Source organism: Convolutriloba macropyga, chromosome 11, assembly GCF_964194025.1.
Source record: "Convolutriloba macropyga chromosome 11, txConMacr16.3, whole genome shotgun sequence".
Classification (NCBI taxonomy): domain Eukaryota; kingdom Metazoa; phylum Xenacoelomorpha; order Acoela; family Convolutidae; genus Convolutriloba; species Convolutriloba macropyga.
Window position 1 is genome coordinate 20,288,601 of NC_134478.1, and position 19,236 is coordinate 20,307,836.

Sequence of the window (19,236 nt, forward strand, 5' to 3'; positions counted from 1 at the left end):
CTTCCACCGCCATCTCCACCAGAATGTCCACAATCACATCCACTAAGATATTCACCCCCGCCTCCACCAGAACTTTTACTATCACCCTCACCAATAATTCCACCACCTACTCCACCAGAGCTTCCACCGTCTCCTCCTCCAGGAGTTCCGCTGGCATCTCCACCAGAATTTACCCAGCTACTTTTATCAGAACAACCTCTACCTCCACCTCCACCAAAACTTCCGCCAGTTGATCATGATTTTCACGAAGGACTTCATAGTGATAATGACGAGATAAACGAAAAATGTTTGAACGAAGCTGGTGACGATTCAGTCGATGCCAACTATGGTTGTTTATATCCGGGAATTTATGGCTACCGATCAGGACATGAAGATAACAAGGATTATACTTACGTTAATAACAGAGTGAGCTTCATAACTTGTAAAACAAAAAGCAATGCCGTGTCCCCGGACAGTCCTCAAAATAGTAACCATGTTCAAGGTGTTTATTACGAATCACTTAACGTTGACAGCGAGGAACGAGATCATGAGCAAGTGACGACATTGCCATCAAAATGTAATCCTGAGATATACTCGGAAGTCGGGATTCCGCCTGCCAACGAATCTGAATATCACAAAACACAACACAACATCGTAATCAACAACAACAACAACAACAACAACAACAACAACAGAGGCAACAACAACAGCCGCCACAAGAGCAATGTAAATGATAGCAAGAACAATAAAAACAACGATAGCAGTAATGGTAACAACAGTAACGGCACCAAAAATAACAACAATAAATTGACAGTCACCTCAGGAAAAACGACAAGGATAAACCTGCCACCTCCTTCTCCAGACACCCACGTCAAGATTGAAATGGATTCGAATGGCCTTATTTACGTTTTCCAGACTGTGTGGAAGAATTCAAGCCCTATAGAAAGTAAACTGAAAATATTCAACATGCACGACGACCCACTTTGTATCCATAAAAAATGGATTTGGAACCAAGAAAAAGCTAAGCGTTTTTATCTCAGCAAAAACAAGTTTGAAAAAATGGTTCCCGTTGATATGACACTTTGCGATGATGAAGTTCACGTTGTAACACAAACAGATAACAAAACTTTTGGTTTAGAAAAATGGAGAAAGATGACTGACATTCTGAATGGCGAAATTTCACTTGCTCAAACTGGAATTGATAGGCTGAGCACGTTTTCAATTGCAGGCGCCCGAAAGTATTTGCTGCTTGTGCAGAGAAAAGCCGATTGTTTCCTACAGTTCGTTATAATGGACGGCCAAGTTATTCGACTAAGTTGTACGTTGAATATTTCAGTGGAAAGACAGCCGAAGTTTTCAGTAATCGGCGATTATTTGCTGTTTCCACACTTAAACTCGTTTGACATTTTAAGATGGAGAGAAGGGAGTACCATCTTAGTAGATCCTGTTCAATTGACGATTCGAACTATTAATGTCATAGGAGATAGGTGGCAACTTTTTCCGTTTAAGCCGCGAAAAAAATCGTCTAATTATTTTTTTTTAGCACGGAAGCTCTTGTAGGTTTGGGCGTCCTCGCTTGAATCAATTGATCTCTTTAAATACTTTGTTTGATAAACGTGTATACTCACTGCAAGTCAGTGAATACACAAAAACTCTGAATTAAAAACCTCAAGAAAGCATTCAAGACGAAATCATTTTCTGTTCTTATTATTTCGATTATTTTCCGTAATTTGAATGAAAGAGAACTCTAACAACGGACCGTTATCAAAAAATTTAGGGGAATTTTCGAGAAGGTTGAAAACCGCGGGCTCAATACTGGGAACAAAAAACACGCGTTCAAAAATTTCTCTCTCTCTCTCTCTCTCTCCCTCTCTCCCTCTTTTCATTTTTGATCTTCATTTTATCAGGAGCAAAATGAAAAAGTCGTTAGGAGGCTCAAACAATTAGAAAAAGTGCTTATAAGTTCAAAATTGTTCTGTTTTCAATTTTTTTATCTTTGAAAAGCAACTGACTATTTGTAATTGTCTTCTTAATTAAATTGCCACTAAGAACATTTATATCGGTAGGTGATAGTGGTAGACAGATAAGAAAAGAAGACAGATAAGACTTTGTGATGCAAATAAAATCATTAGAAAGAAAAGAACAGCCCCAAAATAATACAATGTTTTCGTATTTCTTTCTCAGAAGCAGGGCAAAAACCGCAAAACTACTCATTGTTGATTTTTCAGCTCACAATTTCTCAAAAAACTCGAAAAATGCAACTTCATTTTAGCCGAAAACAAACAAATATATATAGAACTACATGCAAGAGATTATGTTTCGTTACTGTGAAACTCTTTTTAGATTTCCGAACAATAGCAACTATTATTAAAAGATGATATTTACAAAAATTGTTCAAATTTTTCGATTTGCTGAACTTACTGCATGCAAGAAACTGTTGAGATCATTCTGCAACACCCTAGTTTTTATTGATACATTTTAATTTGAGATGTCGTTGCAAGCGTAATGAATTATTATTATTATTACTATTATTTTTATTTATATCATTATTATTATTAGAAATATTATTATTATTATTGTTATAATTTTTATTATTAATATTAATAATTTTATTACTATTTATTGTTATTTTTATTGTTAATATTGTTCTTTATACTATTATTATTATTGCTTTTATTTTTCTTCTTTTTATTATTTTTATTATTATTATTATTATTATTTTTAATATTGTTCTTAGTATTGTTACTATTATTGTTCTTATTATTATTATTATTATTATTATTATTATTATTATTACTATTATTATTATTATTATTATTATTATTATTATTATTATTATTATTATTATTATTATTATTATTATTATTATTATTATTGTTGTTGTTTTTATTATTATTTTTATTATTATTATTTTTTTATTATTAGTATTATTACTATAATTTTCCTCATTAATACCATTTTTACTATCATTATTGTTTTTATTATTATTAATATTATTGAAGTGAGGGAAACGGCACTCCCATATACAAACCAACAAACAAAAACTTTTTGTAAAATATATTGAAAAAGTATGCTTCTGATCAAGTAACACTCCAACATCCAGCACTCCCCAGGGAAATAATGTGAGATTGGGACAACGACTCGGAGCCCGAAATGAACATACAGTACAAAGTCCAATCGCAACCTGTCCCACAAGCCCTGGACTCTGATGACTCACAGAACGCGCCGCTGCTTAGCCACACGCGCGTTCCTTGTAAGAAAATTTCAGGTCGTTTAGAAGTAACCTTCAGCGATAAAACGCTTACGGTAATTTTCAATAAGAAAAATATGGCACGCAAAACGCTAGCTCAAAAAGTACCAGAACTCTGGGGAACATTAAAACCCCAGTGAAATATAATTCCGGACGGAACATTAACGAACTACTCACCCCACAAAATTCGGTTAGATACAGATAATAGAAAAAACGGTCTTCAGAAAAAATGGCCTAGCTATCATAAGATCAGAAACACAACCGCAGGAAACGGAAACAAAACCCCGATTAATACACATGGTGTCAAGTAAAACGATTGGCGAATGTAAAAGAAATCAAGAAAAAATTAAAAAGTTGTGTTCAGAAGAAAACCCAAAAGAGGCCACCCCAACGAACAACAGTGGCAGGCACCCAAACAATCACAAAACCCTAGAAAACAACAAAAACTGAAGGTCAAGGATTCTCCACGGGAATTATAAACAACTACAATGGTTAAAAGATGCCAGGGCTCGCCTATCAAAACCAGCCGAGGCAGACGAATTCAACAGAAAAATGAAAGAAGCAGCCCTCAAACAATCCCAAGCAGTCGCGAAATCAACAGAGACAAGAAAACTACTATATTTAAGCTCATCAAGCTAAAGTAAAAGCTACATTGCACTCCACAAAAAAACAGCTAAAATTTTCCCCAACAGTTAAAGTGATTAACATTGCAGCCGATTCCCCAGGGACTCCCCCATTCGAAATGTTCACTTCAACCCACCCAGACGACTTCATGAAGGATGAACAACAAACTCCCCAACAGAAAGATACGTCGGCTGACGGTCCCTCGTGCTCATTCACCCCTCCCATCACAAAGACATCAACCAAACCAACAGACATCATGAAGTCCACTTCAAAAATAGACAAGCGAGTCAAAAAAATCTGGCAGCAAAAACCAGATCACGAAGCATTGCAGGCAACTACAACACTCGATGACAGTTCTACGGAGGACTATCCGGTACAACCCCCAATCAAAAAAGTTGAATTAGTATACTTAGACAGCACTGAAAGTACCGAAAACACCGGCGAACAGGATGATTCCCAAGCAGTCAATCAAGAACCGGCCGACACAACCCAGGACGAAATGAGATAAGAACATGAGCCAGTATCAGCCTCCCCCGCCAAAAGCTCCATTTCAAGCTTGCACGTGAGTGACTTCTATAATCCCGAAGAATTTCGAGTTTACCTCTAAATTCTCGGCGACGGGGATGTGTGGTGAGGGAAATGGCACTCCCCAGGGAGTTGTACAGAAACTCACAAAACTTTTATGATAAAACTCACATTAATCCTTTTGTGTCATACGTATTATACCGTTAGCCATTTTGTGTTATCTTATTATTACTTGTTGCATGTTTCTATTCATGAACTGATTCTAGTTGCAGTGAATACTAACGGGTACTGAATGGTACCGTCCAGCTTCTGTTGATTTGTCTAAAGATCATAAGCGAAAAGGTAACGATTGATATTGAAAAGTGAACCGAACCCCTCAGAACTGAATAATTTTAGAGGTTATTTAACATTTGTTTTGAAAAAGCCTTAACAAATATTACTATTCTTATTATTACTATTTTTTTTATTATTATCAATATTATTATTAATATTATTATTTTTATTATTATTATTATTATTATTAATATTATTTTTATTATTATGATTATTAATATTATTATTATTATTATTATTATTATTATTATTATTATTTTTGTTATTATTATTATTTTTATTATTATTATTATTAGTATTATTAGTATTACTTTTATTATTATTTTTGTTATTATTATTAGTATTATTATTATTAGTTTCTTATTATTATTATTATTATTATTATTATTATTATTATTATTATTATTATTATTATTATTACTATTATTATTATTTATTTATAATGTTAAACTTAATATTATTATTATTATTAATATTATCATTACTATTATTATTATATTATTATTATTGTTTTTAATATTATTATTATTATTATTATTATTATTATTATTATTATAATTATTATTATTATTATTATTATTATTATTATTATTATTATTATTATTATTATTATAATAATTATTATTATTATTATCATTATTATCATTATTATTATTATTATTATTTTTATTATTATTATTACTATTATTATTATTATTATTATTATTATTATTATTATTATTATTATTATTATTATTATTATTATTACTATTATTATTATTATTATTATTATTATTATTATTATTATTATTATTATTATTATTATTATTATTATTATTATTATTATTATTATTATTATTATTATTATTATTATTATTCTTATTATTATTATTATTATTATTATTATTATTATTATTATTATTATTATTATTATTATTATTATTATTATTATTATTATGATTATTATTATTATTATTATTATTATTATTATTATTATTATTATTATTATTATTCTTATTATTATTATTAATTATTATTATTATTATTATTATTATTATTATTATTATTATTATGATTATTATTATTATTATTATTATTATTATTAATTATTATTATTATTATTATTATTATTATTATTATTATTATTATTATTATTATTATTATTATTATTATTATTATTATTATTATTATTATTATTATTATTATTATTATTATTATTATTATTATTATTGTTATTATTATTATTGTTTTTGTTATTATTTTTTATTGTTACTATTATTATTATTATTATTATTATAAATAATATTATTATTGTTATTTTTGTTATTTTTATTAGTATTATTATTGTCATTAGTATCATTATAATTAATAATATTGATAAGGATTTTGCCTGCCATTAAAAGGTAGTGTCCATGCATTTATCGTGAACCAAATATAATTTATGAATTAACTCTGGACATCATATGGAGCCTAAGAGCGGAGGACGGAAATAGTTCCTATAGGTGGGTAGTGGGCTCATTTGCAGACAGAGATTTGTCAACTTACGTAGTTGAACTTGAAGATTACAATCATGAAAACGGTATTCTCTACGATATGGAGCGATTGGAGCCAACTAATTTGAAACGCTCAGAGACTGCTGGAATATCTCAAAAGTGTTTAGGACTGTTTTCGTCAGCCTTGAGTGGAATTATGATGTTTTATAATGATGAAAGTTTTGGGCTCCTACAAGTGACAAACCTGCAACAGGATATGAACCAAGAGCAAGAGAGCTTCCACCCAGTTATATCCCCTTGATGAACTAAAAACAATAAAATGATTGGTCATTCAATTATGTTAAAAAATATTTATGGAAATTATCTCAGCAAAAAGAAAGTAGTTTAACTGTCAATTTAGATTAATTTTAATTCATATAAACAAATTCATAGAATATTTCCACAGAATGTTTTCCTTCAAAAAAGATTTGAAGTCCACATCAACAAGCCATCTGAAAATGTGAAGAAATGACGTTTGGCTTTTCTTTAAGAAAAAACTTTGAACATTCGCTCAAAACGATCTGCATATGCGGTTACGATTTGTTCTTTTTTATCTTCGGAGGGTGTTGTGAGCACAAATCAAAGATGTACGTTGATTCAAAAAAGCAATCGAGTACCTGAGAGGAAATTATATATTACACAGAGATAAATAAAAGAACAAAAGATGAAGATTAAAAAACATTATTCATCGATTATGAGTGTAGAAGTACACGCGCAAAATTTAATGGCTAAAAAAACCCGCAATTCGATATTGGCGAATTTTGTAACGCAATGAATAAAATTTTTAAATTTTTGCAAAATTCTTGGATGGACAACTTACAAAAAAGTATTCAAGTATGCCATCTTATTCCAAATTGCGCCAACAAGTGCCTACCTAAGAAATCAATATGGAAACAATATACGATGTGTTTACGAAAAAAAGGCAAAAATAAAAAAATCTGCAACGAATTCGATTATCAAAAGGAGCCAGTTCAAGAGATCAACTGTTCAAGACGTCTCGAAAAACCAGAATTAATGAGACCGAGTATTTGAACGAAATTAATTTTTTTAAAACAAAACAAACAATTCATCAGCTTGAGGATTAAATAAAATGAATAGAACAATTTTACGTCTTAGTATCTTTATTGACAATCTAAACTAGTTATCCTAACATTTTAGCTCCTCTTGTATTGATTATATGAGCACAGCTCAGAAAATATGATGGAAACATTTATCGGACTTTCAGTGCCTCATCTTTTGACCGCGTTTTTCTAATTCTATTTATTGTCTCTTACTTTTTCAAATAGTTTTTTTGTTGAAAAATTTTGTTTTACGTTTTTCAATCAACAAAAGAAAGTCCTGAAAGTCGAATTAAAAATTTTCTCTATGGTTTGCTTGTGACTTCTGCTGGCGGCTGTTTGTAGGTTGTATCTTGGAAAAAAACTAAAAAGCCCAGAGATAGGAAGAACTGTAAGCGAGAGAATTACGAATAAAATCAAGACAAAATTACTGAAGCGTTTGTTAATAATGTTCCCGAAAAGTTCTTAAAACAATATAATGAAAAAACACGCTTATGGAAAAACAATTACTAATTTTTATTGCTGCCTTCTATTATTGTATGGTTAATGGAATTTTGTGAACTAATTCATATGAGTTAAAATTACGACCGATTGCTTCATTTTTAAACACTAATTTTTGCACGGAATAAATGCGGTCACTTTTTGCCTGAGTTTTATTTACCTTGAATCCTCTTAAAACATTTCATCTTGATCTAAAAAACTGTGTCTCTCAACTGGTTTGAGCGGGAAACCCTTCAACTTCAAAATTGTCATTAATTGAAGTGCCTCATTTGGGGTGTTGTTTCTACACTACTTTCAGTCCAGTTAAAAACATTTCGGGCCCGCCGTCAAATCTTTAATATGCTGACAAAAATTTGGTCAAAAAGTTGCGTATGTACACATTTTTTGCACTTTAAAGTTGAAAAGAGTTTTGAGATTGAAAATATTGACGATTATCTTCCTATGAAATTCTCGGTGAAAACTCGTTACCAGTATTTAAGGTTTAATTTTCAAATTACTACCAAAAACAGTTTAAAATAAATAATGTACAATTTGGATATCAGAAATCTACCCGAACTAGAGTACTTATTTCATTCACATTGAAAAAAAAGCCTCTTCAACTCTTTATAATTAAATTTTGAGTTACTTAGCCGAACAGATTTGCTACGCAGATTTTGCCAATAATGCGCAAAAGCAAGCTATAGAGATAACTCTGTAAAAAAGAATATAACAAAAACGAAAGTTGGTGCTACCAAGCAAAGACACAGGACAACAACAGCATTTTCTCATTAGGCTTGAATGTGTCAACTGCAAGGGACTAGTTGATGGAATCCAATAGAGGCATTTAATGATGAAACTGACCTGGACAGAGATTCAGTTAATACGTATTATATGATGATAGATACAGGGCAGATGGCAAATTCAGAAACTATAAATGACTACAAATAACTCAGAAAACAAAATAGCTTTTGTTATAGAAGATATTGAGAAGGAAGTAATAGATACAAAATTGGCGGTGTACAGAATAGCTTTAAGAACAAAAATCCTAAAGGTACTCATGTAAAAAACGGATTCAGTGTCAGTATGCATTTTATTTCAGAAAAACACAACTATGTAGCGCAAGTTTATTTGAGGCATTGATAGAAAAGTAACGAAAGCTTGAGATTGATAGACAGAAGCAAACTCTTAATCTTATCCTGCAGAAGAGAAAGTAAACTCCACTTTTCTAACTGAAGTTCAAACTGTTTCGGAAAGTCTTTGGCACAAAAGACTTGGATGTTTCAACTATCTCTGCAAATTTCATTTCTTTTTAAAAGCTACTCTAGGCAAACGTTCGAAAAACCTATGTTCAATATAACTAAAAACAAAGCTGTTGAAAAGCATAAAAAAACTTCGAACCTCTGAATTGATCAAGTACAGGTAAAAGCATATGGATTCGGTTACATAGAATATTTAAACGAATACTAAAAAATATCATGAAATACAATTGTCAAGCTTTGCTAGCTTTCAATGAGTATTTTGCTCATTATGATTGATAAAAACTTCTAATACTGTAACGGTACACGTTACAAAAGAAAAATTTTTACAAATTTTGTGGTAACAAACAAGGAATCGGCTTGTGATTTTGATATTCCTGAAACACTCAAAATCAGAGGAACAATCAACTTATAGCAATTGTTTCTCTAGCCTATCCGAAAAAACATGATGCAAACAAAAAACAAAGTTCAGCGCAGAGGATTCAAAAAGAGTTCTATAGTCAATTTTTCAGATAAACTGCAGCCTATCTCCAGCCTAACTTGGAAATTAGAGAAAAGTTTACTTCTAGAAATGTAGATGTAACAAAAACAGCACTTCAGTGGTTCCAAATGATATCCAGGCAAAAGACAAAAGCTTTTTTTGAGGTTTACAATTGCAACAAACGGATCCTCATAAACATTCTGCTGGGTCATGAGCATCTCTCAAGTGTTTTTTTTACAAGCTACTCTTGTTTTGTATAGTGTTTAATCACTGATATTTTGAAAGTCTATTTGGGAAAAGAATCGCTGGATATCAGAGGATGCTTAGTTTGGAGCAATGCCATAGTTTGCAAGAAACCCGATCTGGGATCTAGCTAAAATAAAAAAAGCAAAGCGTTGTTAAAGAACGTTGGGTGTACAAAATCAAACAAAACTCTGACAGGAAAGTTGAAATTTTCAGATCTCGATATCTCTCAAAAATTCAAACGTAGAGACGGGAATGAGTGATTGAATTGTTCTGCCATTTGGATTCATTTGAAATTCTTTTACTATTTACGGCCAACACCAAATTCTTAAGACATCGAATGGGTTTAGACGCGGCCTAATTGCTCACCAAAACAGAAGAAGAAGTTACCTAGAGCAACCAGAGGGCTTTGAGCAGTTAAACAAAAGTAGTGAAAATTTAGCGTGCAAACTTCAAAGGGTAAAATTTCATGTCAGAGGAACAATTTCTAGAATTGAGTATTCTAATTACAGAAAAAAAATTAGAAAACGAGAAAAACGTAATGAAAATTTCTCACATTTTTGAATGTAAATTTGCAAATCTAGTAGAACACCAGTCAATTTGAATCCAGATTCGGGACGGCAGGACTCAGTAAAAGTTTACACATATGAGGATAGAAGTCTAGTATGCACCCTGTTTTATCTTGCTGAGCAAAATAAACCACATAGCATGCCTTTGACTTGATTTCAATGCTGGCAAACGCGTGCTTAAATACCCATATCCCGATGGTTCTCGGTAATCGATTCGATTATTTTAGCCACAAATAGAACTTTCGTTGGCGAAACATACGCAAACAGCAGTGGTGATCTCATTAGATGTTAACAAGCTACTATTTAAGCAAGGAAACAGAAGTGGATTAGTCAATTGGCGCGTGAAGAGGCCGCAAAGAGTGCTGTCACTCCTCCTTCTTTTTGTGAGGCCTTTTAATTCAGCTAGGGTGCAAACTGTGGAACCCTACAAAACCTTGGAGGAAAACCAGAGTTCAATAAAAATTACAACCCCGTGCTTCACAAGCATAATAATAAAATATGTCAATCTTCATTTGAGTTGATCTACTAATCAACAAATGTGGTTGCAGCCGACCTGCTGACAAACGTACCACTATAATTGGAGGTGGAACAATCTCGAAACATACCTGTGGGTGTATCCAGAGTCAAACCTGGCTCTGCCCATCTGAGCGGGGGCTCTGAATAAAAAACTCAGTTAACGAAAGTGGTAGCAATACAAACAGCAATTTTCCAGATTTTTTGGAAATTTTTTTTACTGAAGTTGTTACCGATTTTTTTGGAGGGCAAATATTTTGTGTTCTAAAATCATATTTGTCCAATTGAAAACAAATTAATTGATGATACAAATTATCAAAGTAATGTTGCTTTTAGAAATTAATTCTTCAGTTGAATCTATCAGTATTTTTCTGTTCAAATTAATCCCTTGAAGATGATTAATGAAGCTCAACGGTACTTTTGCGTACGGATGACACTGTTTTGAAAACCAACAACTCTGCTATTAATAATGAGAATTTAGCTATTAGTCATTACAATGGAATACAGAAGATTCATTTTTGAACTTACAAAGAGTCAATAGTTCAAAAAGGCATTTTCCACGGGTCATTGACAATCACAGGAAAAATAAACAAATCTTTTCATCAGTCCTACCCTGCGTTTGTTTTCTCATCAAAAACATGGGAACAATGACTAAGTTCGTGTGCAACATATGAAATACTCCGCAGCGGATTTAGGCGCCTAGTTGAAGATTTATGATCTCAAATCTGAACAATGTTAGTAGTAACGTTTACACCATGGAAGATCGGGGGGGGGGGGGGGGGGGGCTGGGGGGGGGGGGGTTGTCATCCCATGTAAGAGATAGGGTTGTCCTGAGGACAACCCTACCTTTTGCATTGGGAAGGACAACCCAACCCGATACATGCGCTATGACAACCCAACCTTTTGCATGGGATAGGACAACCCAACCTTTTACATGCAGGGACAGCTCCCTTCCGGCCGAATTATTATCCAAACCTATTCCCCCTCCATTTCCCGCTTTTGAAGGAATTATTCAGTTTATGCCGAATTATTATCCAAACATTTCCCCCCTCCTTTGAGGGAATTATTTATTCTTATCAAAGAGTGAAATATTTAGACTTATCAGAAAGACTGGATATAAACTGTGAATTTACTGTAGAACCAAACCACGCAATTTGCTCAAATCTAGCAATTGAAATTTAGCTAAACAACACAAACTTGGGTTGAGAAATTGAACCAAAACTGAACACAAAATCTGTACAATTGAAAGGTTACAAATCACGACAAAACGCGTTGTTACTGAAACCAGTGTTAAGCACGGGTAGGTTAGAGTTTTGAAATGGGTTTTGAACAAAAATTGAGCCATTTTTAACGAAAAATTACAACAATATTAGCACGAAATGAAGGAAAAAATGCAAATATTTAAATCTTTTGAATTGTCATAGGGAAAATATATACAAATGGGGATAAAATAGAGTAGGTTAAACAGTTTTAATTGAAACATAAGTCCTAAAACACAATCTTAACACTTACAGAAGTAAAAATAAGGCTGAAAATTGCTGTTTTTTATGTGCGTCGACCCCTTTTACGCGGTGGTATTGCTTCTTCCTCCTCCGAATCGGTTATTTCTCTTCCGTCCTCAGATTCAACAGCTTCATAATCTATGAATGGACAATTGATTGGAGATTCTTCGTCAATTACTGCCTCGAAATTGACATTATCGTCACTATCCAAGTCCGATTCGTTTATTATTCTGTTGAATCCGGGATCAGGTGGCTCCCAACTTTCAAGGGCAGGATCGGGTGGCTGCCAATTTTCAGTAGAAGCAGGGAGCGTGCTGTCCGACTCATTATCCGTTTCCCATTGTTCCCCAAAGAGATCCTCGATTTCATCTTGCGTCGGTGCATCCCACTCTGGATCACTTTCAAGATCAGTGGCTTCAATTGCGTCGGCATGACCGTACGGCAAAGTTTTTATACCGCCCTCAAGAATGAAACGTTTGTCATCGAAGGGACTCAGGGACAGTTTATTAATTGAAACAGTCTGTAGAACGTGACGATCTGACACAATTCTGTTGTTCGGTGTTCGTAGTGTAGATGAGAGGAACAGAGCGTCTTTGTTTTTCTGGTGGGTTAATTGTTCCCTGGCAGCTCTGGTAACACATTTTGCAGAGATTTTTCGGGAATCTAAATACAAAAATTTGCGAAAAGTTTTATCAATTTGTCCTCAGAAAGTTTTTCAAAGAAATGCTTGCTTGCTTCTCTTAATTTAAGTGTGATGTATGTGTGATAATGACTAACCATAATAACACCAAAGTTATAAATGAACATAAATCTGTTTTACCTGTTGAAGTTATGGAAAATAACTTCGGCTTCAGCGAAACAAACTCGTCGATGAGTTTTCCGGCGAATTCATCTTTGTGTTTGAGAACGACGAGTTTGTTGTTGTTGTTGAAAAGTTGATGCTCCTTAGGGAAAATTTAAAAATCAAACTCCGACAAAATATTGGGTTTTGCTGCTAATTCCTTGTAGAAATCGTCAGATCGAATTTTATATAAAAGACTGTCTGTGTCAGAATATAGCAGGCGACAACCAAAATGCGGCTTCATTATATTATAGTGAAACCTATACATTTGAAATTTAGCTAATTCTAGAATTGTCGCGCCAACAATTGTTTGCTTATCCCAAAAGATTCTCTTTGGGTCGTGCGTGATAGCAGCTAAATTTTCGCCGAAAATTTTGAATGTCTTGAAGGTAAAGCGTGAGACATTCTGGAGCACTTGATCTGCATTCTGCGCTAAGGTAGGTTTCATTCTCCTTCTTTTTGACTCACAGGTTTTACCATAAGCGCTATTGTTCATAAGTTTGTACAAATTTTCTTCGAATTTGTTCCGCGCGGTCTGTCTTTTTTCCGTGTTTAATCTGATATATGGCTCCATCCAGTTTGAAAATTGGAGCACGCGATGTACTCTGTCAACAACCAGACCAAGTTGTACATAAAGTTGAAGATTCCGGTAATGGAGCGTGTACCGCTTTTTGTCCGTAACGGTTTGTAGTAACTTGGAAACAGATGACCGCGGCATATTGACATTGAACTTCAACTCTCTCTGGTAAGTGCTCAACCACTCATCGGGTACTATTTCCTTTGTTGGCGCGAGAGGGAAATCACGATGGAGGTCTCGTATATTGTGTGGGTACGTCAAATCTACTTCAAGGATGTAACCTATGGGAGAATCAGTCGGTGTATTGAGTACCTGCTCGAGTGGGACTTCCACCCGCAAAAAGTCACCAACGGGTAGATGTTCTGTTTTCATGATGCCACCATACAGGTTGTTAGCATCTACCATGAAACCAAAAGTAGACTCGAGCGCACTGTTATAATTCTCCATGTACTTGTTGTTCGCCTTGAAGTAACGTTCATCGTACACCGAGGCGAGACCTCCGCTTATCATATTTTCAACAATTTCCAGATGTTCTCGATTTGTCAACAATTGAATATTGGCCCGGCAAATTTTGAGAAATGCATCACCAGCGAGGTTTGAGGCACTGTAGTGATGTGCACAGTCCAGTCCATACGTGTTCATACACCGTCTCCGAAATTCTTCAAACAGGCACGCAAGCAAAAGTGTATCGCACTTCAGATATAAGTTACGGTAGTCTTCAAGGTTACGACATTGGAAAGTCTCGAAAACAGTTTTTGCTTTTTTTAGTTCTTCCTCTGTAATTTGCAATTTTCCATTGTCTAAGCTGTTTTTCCACTTTTCGAGTGGGGGAAGTTCTGTTTCTGCGAACTTTGAACGGTCAGTCATGTACGAATAGGGGTATATTCCTTTCTCTTTAATCGAACTTAGAGCATCAACTGACTGATCGCTATCAAACATTGAATCGAAAATTGCGAAAGCCGATGTGGGTAGGTTAGCAACTAACTTTTCAAGGGATGTAGTAAAAAACTTGAAAAAATCGATGAAACGTAAATGTTCGTAAATTTTTCTGACTTTTCCATCTCTCAACGTGACTGTTTCGATTAGGACACCGAACGTCATCGATATATACTTCTCATCTGTAGATGGGATGACGTTTATTGTTGTTGATGGCTCAATTTCTCGAAGTGCCAAGCATACGTGGTGAAGGTCGTAGTTAGCGATGTTGTGACCAATTACGGGAGTGAAATTGATTGTGCGTCTTATCCAGTTGCACTTTTCATGTGCAAAAAAAAAGGAAATCCCCGCGGTGGTGGCAACGGTCCAACACTTTTGTATCTTCGGGTCCGAAAGGTTCTTCACATATCCAACAGTCAACTATACTACTTCGATTTGGTGCTTGTTGTCCCAAATATATAGGAAAGCGTCTCTTTGAATAGTATACTTCTCGCGCCATCTCATGTATTTTTTTAATGAAATTTGTCATGCAGTTTTCGGAGCTGTCGATAACGAATTCTTTTGGTGTTGAAAAACCGTTATCAATCAAAGTTAGAGCAAAGCTGGACGGTATGTGTTGTTCGATAACTTCAGTTGAAGACGCGTCCGGATTAGCTGGACAAGATGAGACTGGCGTTAGAAACGACTCAAAGTCGAAGTAAATAGTAAATGGAGCAAACCATCGGGCCTTAAAAATTTTGAACCGGAAAGAATTTTTATCATCGCCGGGCATCTTTATTGTTGCTGGTGCATGGTTTCGACATGCATCATCGTGAACTTGATGTTGCTCTTCAGAGTGGGAAAAAGCAAAACAGTTCCTGCACAGACGCAAGCTGTTTGTGAACTGTTTTTCTTTCACAGTGCATACCAGTTTAATTAGGTTATTGATGAGAACATAATGATGTACATCTTCGTTAAACAGGAGTAGAAGATCAATCGTTGGTTCGATGTTTCTGTTATTAGAAACGTACATAAGAAGGAGGTCTCCTTTTGAAAATTGAAATACATTGACCTGCACGTCATTCATGATTTCTAACTGATGTATATCGTGAAAGCCCATGGGCATAGAAAACTCACCACGGGGTTTGGTAGCCTCAGGTTTCCTATATGTAGCCGGGTTAGTCAATTGTGTTCTGATGTCTCGGGAAAGGTCAGCTAAGTTTGGTCTGTGCAGTTCGTGGTACCATGCCGTGTAGCAGTAGTTGAAACATTCGAAATCATCATGGTTGCGTATATTCAGTAAATACCGTTGATTGCGAAGACAGAGGGGCAGCTCAATAAAAGATGAACCACGTATTGGCGAAAATTTAGCGAATTTTATACAAACCCACAGAATTTTTTGAAGAATCCAACCACTTCCATTAGATGCGAACACGAAGAGGACAGTAAGCATCCTTTCCACCATGTGAAAAAACGTTTCGTTAGACAATCGATGATGAACAGGTGTCATTTCAGATTTGGCGTCGATATCAATATCCGATGCTTCTCCGTTGTCGCGCGCTTCTTTATGAAGTGATAGTTTCGCACTGAATTGAACTTTTTGTGCACCTTCGTTCAAGGTTTTTTGTTCTATAATGTCACTGATTTCATCTCTCTGAGCAGTCATGAAATCGAGAAGGCCAACGGTGTTGTTACTATCTACAATACGATAAGACTGGAGACTCTTTCTAAAGGCTGACTCAGTGAGGGTACCTCGTTGTTGTTGTTGTTGTTGTTGTTGTTGTTGTTGTTGTTGTTGTTGTTGTTGTCCCTGTTGATGCACAATTGGATTGACAACTCTCGAGTTGTCAAGAACAGGTAACACGTGTTGTTTTCTGATGTGTTCGTTAAACGATTTTTTATCGTTGAAAGCAAGATTACAATATTGACAAAGATTTGTAAATCTGCCATGGCAGTCAGAGAGGAGACTTTGAATTTCAGATAATTGACGGCGAGTAACTGGACAAATTGAACAGCGGTATACGGGTATACCTTTCTCGTCAGCATGAACAGTGCATTCATGACGAGCACGGTTACTTTTGTTGCTGTAAACGTTGTCACGAAAGTTACACTTTTCTTGCATTTTCAAGATAATTTTGAACAAACGGTTCCTCAATGCAAGAGTTCTCAAATATGGCTGATTTCAATCTTAGCTCACTGTTATGCTGTGCAAAATTTGAAAGTTTGCGCGCGCAAATTTAAATTTGAAATTAGCCAATCAAATTGAAGTAAACTTGAAAGCGCGCCAAACATCAAATTCAAACTTAAAAATGACTATCACTCAGTCAAAGCAGAGACAGAAGTTAAACAACCAAAAAAATGGTTTAAAAAGCATGCAGATTGAATGTACCTTCCATTTTTATGGTTTTAATATACAATTAAAAATAACTTTAGTAAAAGTTGAAAATTTCGAAATTGATAAAGTCTTTGTTACATGTCGCGGAAGCATGCATGCTAAGGAGCATATAAAGGCATCTACACTAAGGGTCTATATTAAGGTATATCATACAAGAAAACAAGTCCTGGAGTCACCAAGACTATCAGGAAACATCAGTTGAAACTGCAACGAAAGCCGAGTTTTTTCAGAAGACTTTAACCTCTAAATAAAGGACTTTACCAGGGGTTCATGTGTTGGCAAATATGACTGAGAAGCACAGGAGGACCTCTTTGTTGATGGAGTGTTCCTATATGAAACTTTTGTGTAAACAATTGAAAGAAAACATCACTTTTTTTAAATTTTTCAATTTTTTTGAACAAAAGGATTAAGGGGATTAGGCTTTTTCTCCAAGAATAAAGAAAAACGTTATACGTATGTTACTTCATCAGCTCTCTAACAGGTTCCCATTACAGAAAAACTTCTGTTTAGTAAGAGTAAAAATGTCTCCTTCATGTTAAAAAATGGCATTTTTTCACTTATAGGGATTAAGAGGGATTAACTAAGATAACAAAAGAAAAAATGCAAAAAAACCATGTTGCAGTAACTTTTTTAACCTGGAACTCCTGAGATCTTTGATAGCAGGGACAATTGTCCATCGTATGAGCCTATCCCCGTTCACTTGAGATAAATTTTTCTTTGCTTTCGGATCATTACAAAAAAATATTTTGTTATTTTTGTAAAAATTGTTGAAAAAAAGACTGTTTTTGATAGAAAGATGGTACCTGTTACAGCGATCAATAGCATACTACTCATTGGAATCATCGCTAAGTCACTCTCGTTTTGGATGATTGTGAGTTTCAGCTGATATGAAGCAAAAAAAATTTTTTTTGATTTCAAGAAAAACGGTCAAAATATTTATGAAAAGAATACAAATTTGAAAGTTTTAAACTTTTGTTTAGTGAAAACAGTAAAAGAACAAACACTGGACCAATCTCACTGGAATTTCAATGCTGGCAAAAGCTCCTTGTTTTACCACAAAATCAGCAGAATGACAATTTCAGTTGTTAACCACTTTTTGTTGAATTTTAGATTCGCCCTTAATATTCAATGTTTTTTTTTGCAAACTTTTCCTCCAAACAGCTTTTCACTGCAAACCTAATTGAAGCAAAGGTATTCTTCGGTCTCCTGATTACTTATCGTTCTTTCTCTTATTATTTATCGTTTTCGTAAATTCTTCATTTTTTTTGAAATATTACAAAAAAATTCATTTTTTGAACTATGATTTGAACAAACCTTAAAATATTAAATGGACAAGTCTAATAACTAAAGAGCGGTAGAAATCTATTTTTTCTGTTTATCGAACTTGCTTAACCAAATTCAATTTCCTCAAAGTGCAGTGTTCTTTTGGGACATGATTGAACTTGTTCAATCCCTTATGAAAAGGTTGAAGATCTTTATTGTGAATTAAGTCTATCAAAAATTGTACAAAGGCAATAAACACAATTGAATAAATGTCAGATACACAATTGAATGAATGTCATATACACAACTATTGAGCAATCTAAAGCAGGCATATATTTATAGTTTTAGTTTTAAATATCAAATATATCCATCAGGTTGCTTTCTGGTCTTCGTTTTTTAGGAGCAGCACAAACTTGCGGTGTCTCAACGCTTTCCGGCGTTTCAAATAGTACTGAATTCGATTGCTGTGGGGTATGAAAGCTTGTCCCGGATAGAATGTTCAAGTCGAAATCTCGAAATCTTGATTTCCGTTGCAAAACTTTTGTTGATAACTTTTACTTATTTCCGCAAACAGGGATGGGCTAGGAGTCGGTTTAACTGTAGGACTAGGGTCCACTGCAGGCGTCACTGGCACACTTGTGATACTGGTGGGAGAATCGGGCGCAGACTTGAGTCCCCTCATATCTGCTAATTCGTCGCATGCTCGATATACTCCGAGTTGATTTTCACAAAGTGGAACACACTCACAATCGTAGCGATAGAATATCCTCCGCACTTCGTCTGTCAAGGTATCAACATCGTGGTTTTCGAAAGCAGGCGTAGTTTTGGGAGGCAATAACCCACCTGAAGTAATAATGCTGCTCTCAGAAGGCTCCGTTTTGTTAGGTAGAGCTGCAATTGTATTGATAAAGAGTTTTGGAA

The 19,236-nt window shown here is 34.2% G+C and overlaps 1 protein-coding gene across 1 annotated transcript; it reads left to right on the top strand.

Annotated features, from left to right (window-relative positions):
• The first annotated feature begins 6 nt into the window (after positions 1-6).
• LOC142349290 (uncharacterized) lies at positions 7-6,621 on the top strand. The gene is made up of 2 exons (XM_075400759.1): positions 7-1,466; positions 6,193-6,621. The coding sequence occupies exons 1-2, from the start codon at positions 862-864 to the stop codon at positions 6,482-6,484; spliced, it is 897 nt and encodes a 298-aa protein (XP_075256874.1). The 5' UTR covers positions 7-861; the 3' UTR covers positions 6,485-6,621.
• Positions 6,622-19,236: the final 12,615 nt, after the last annotated feature.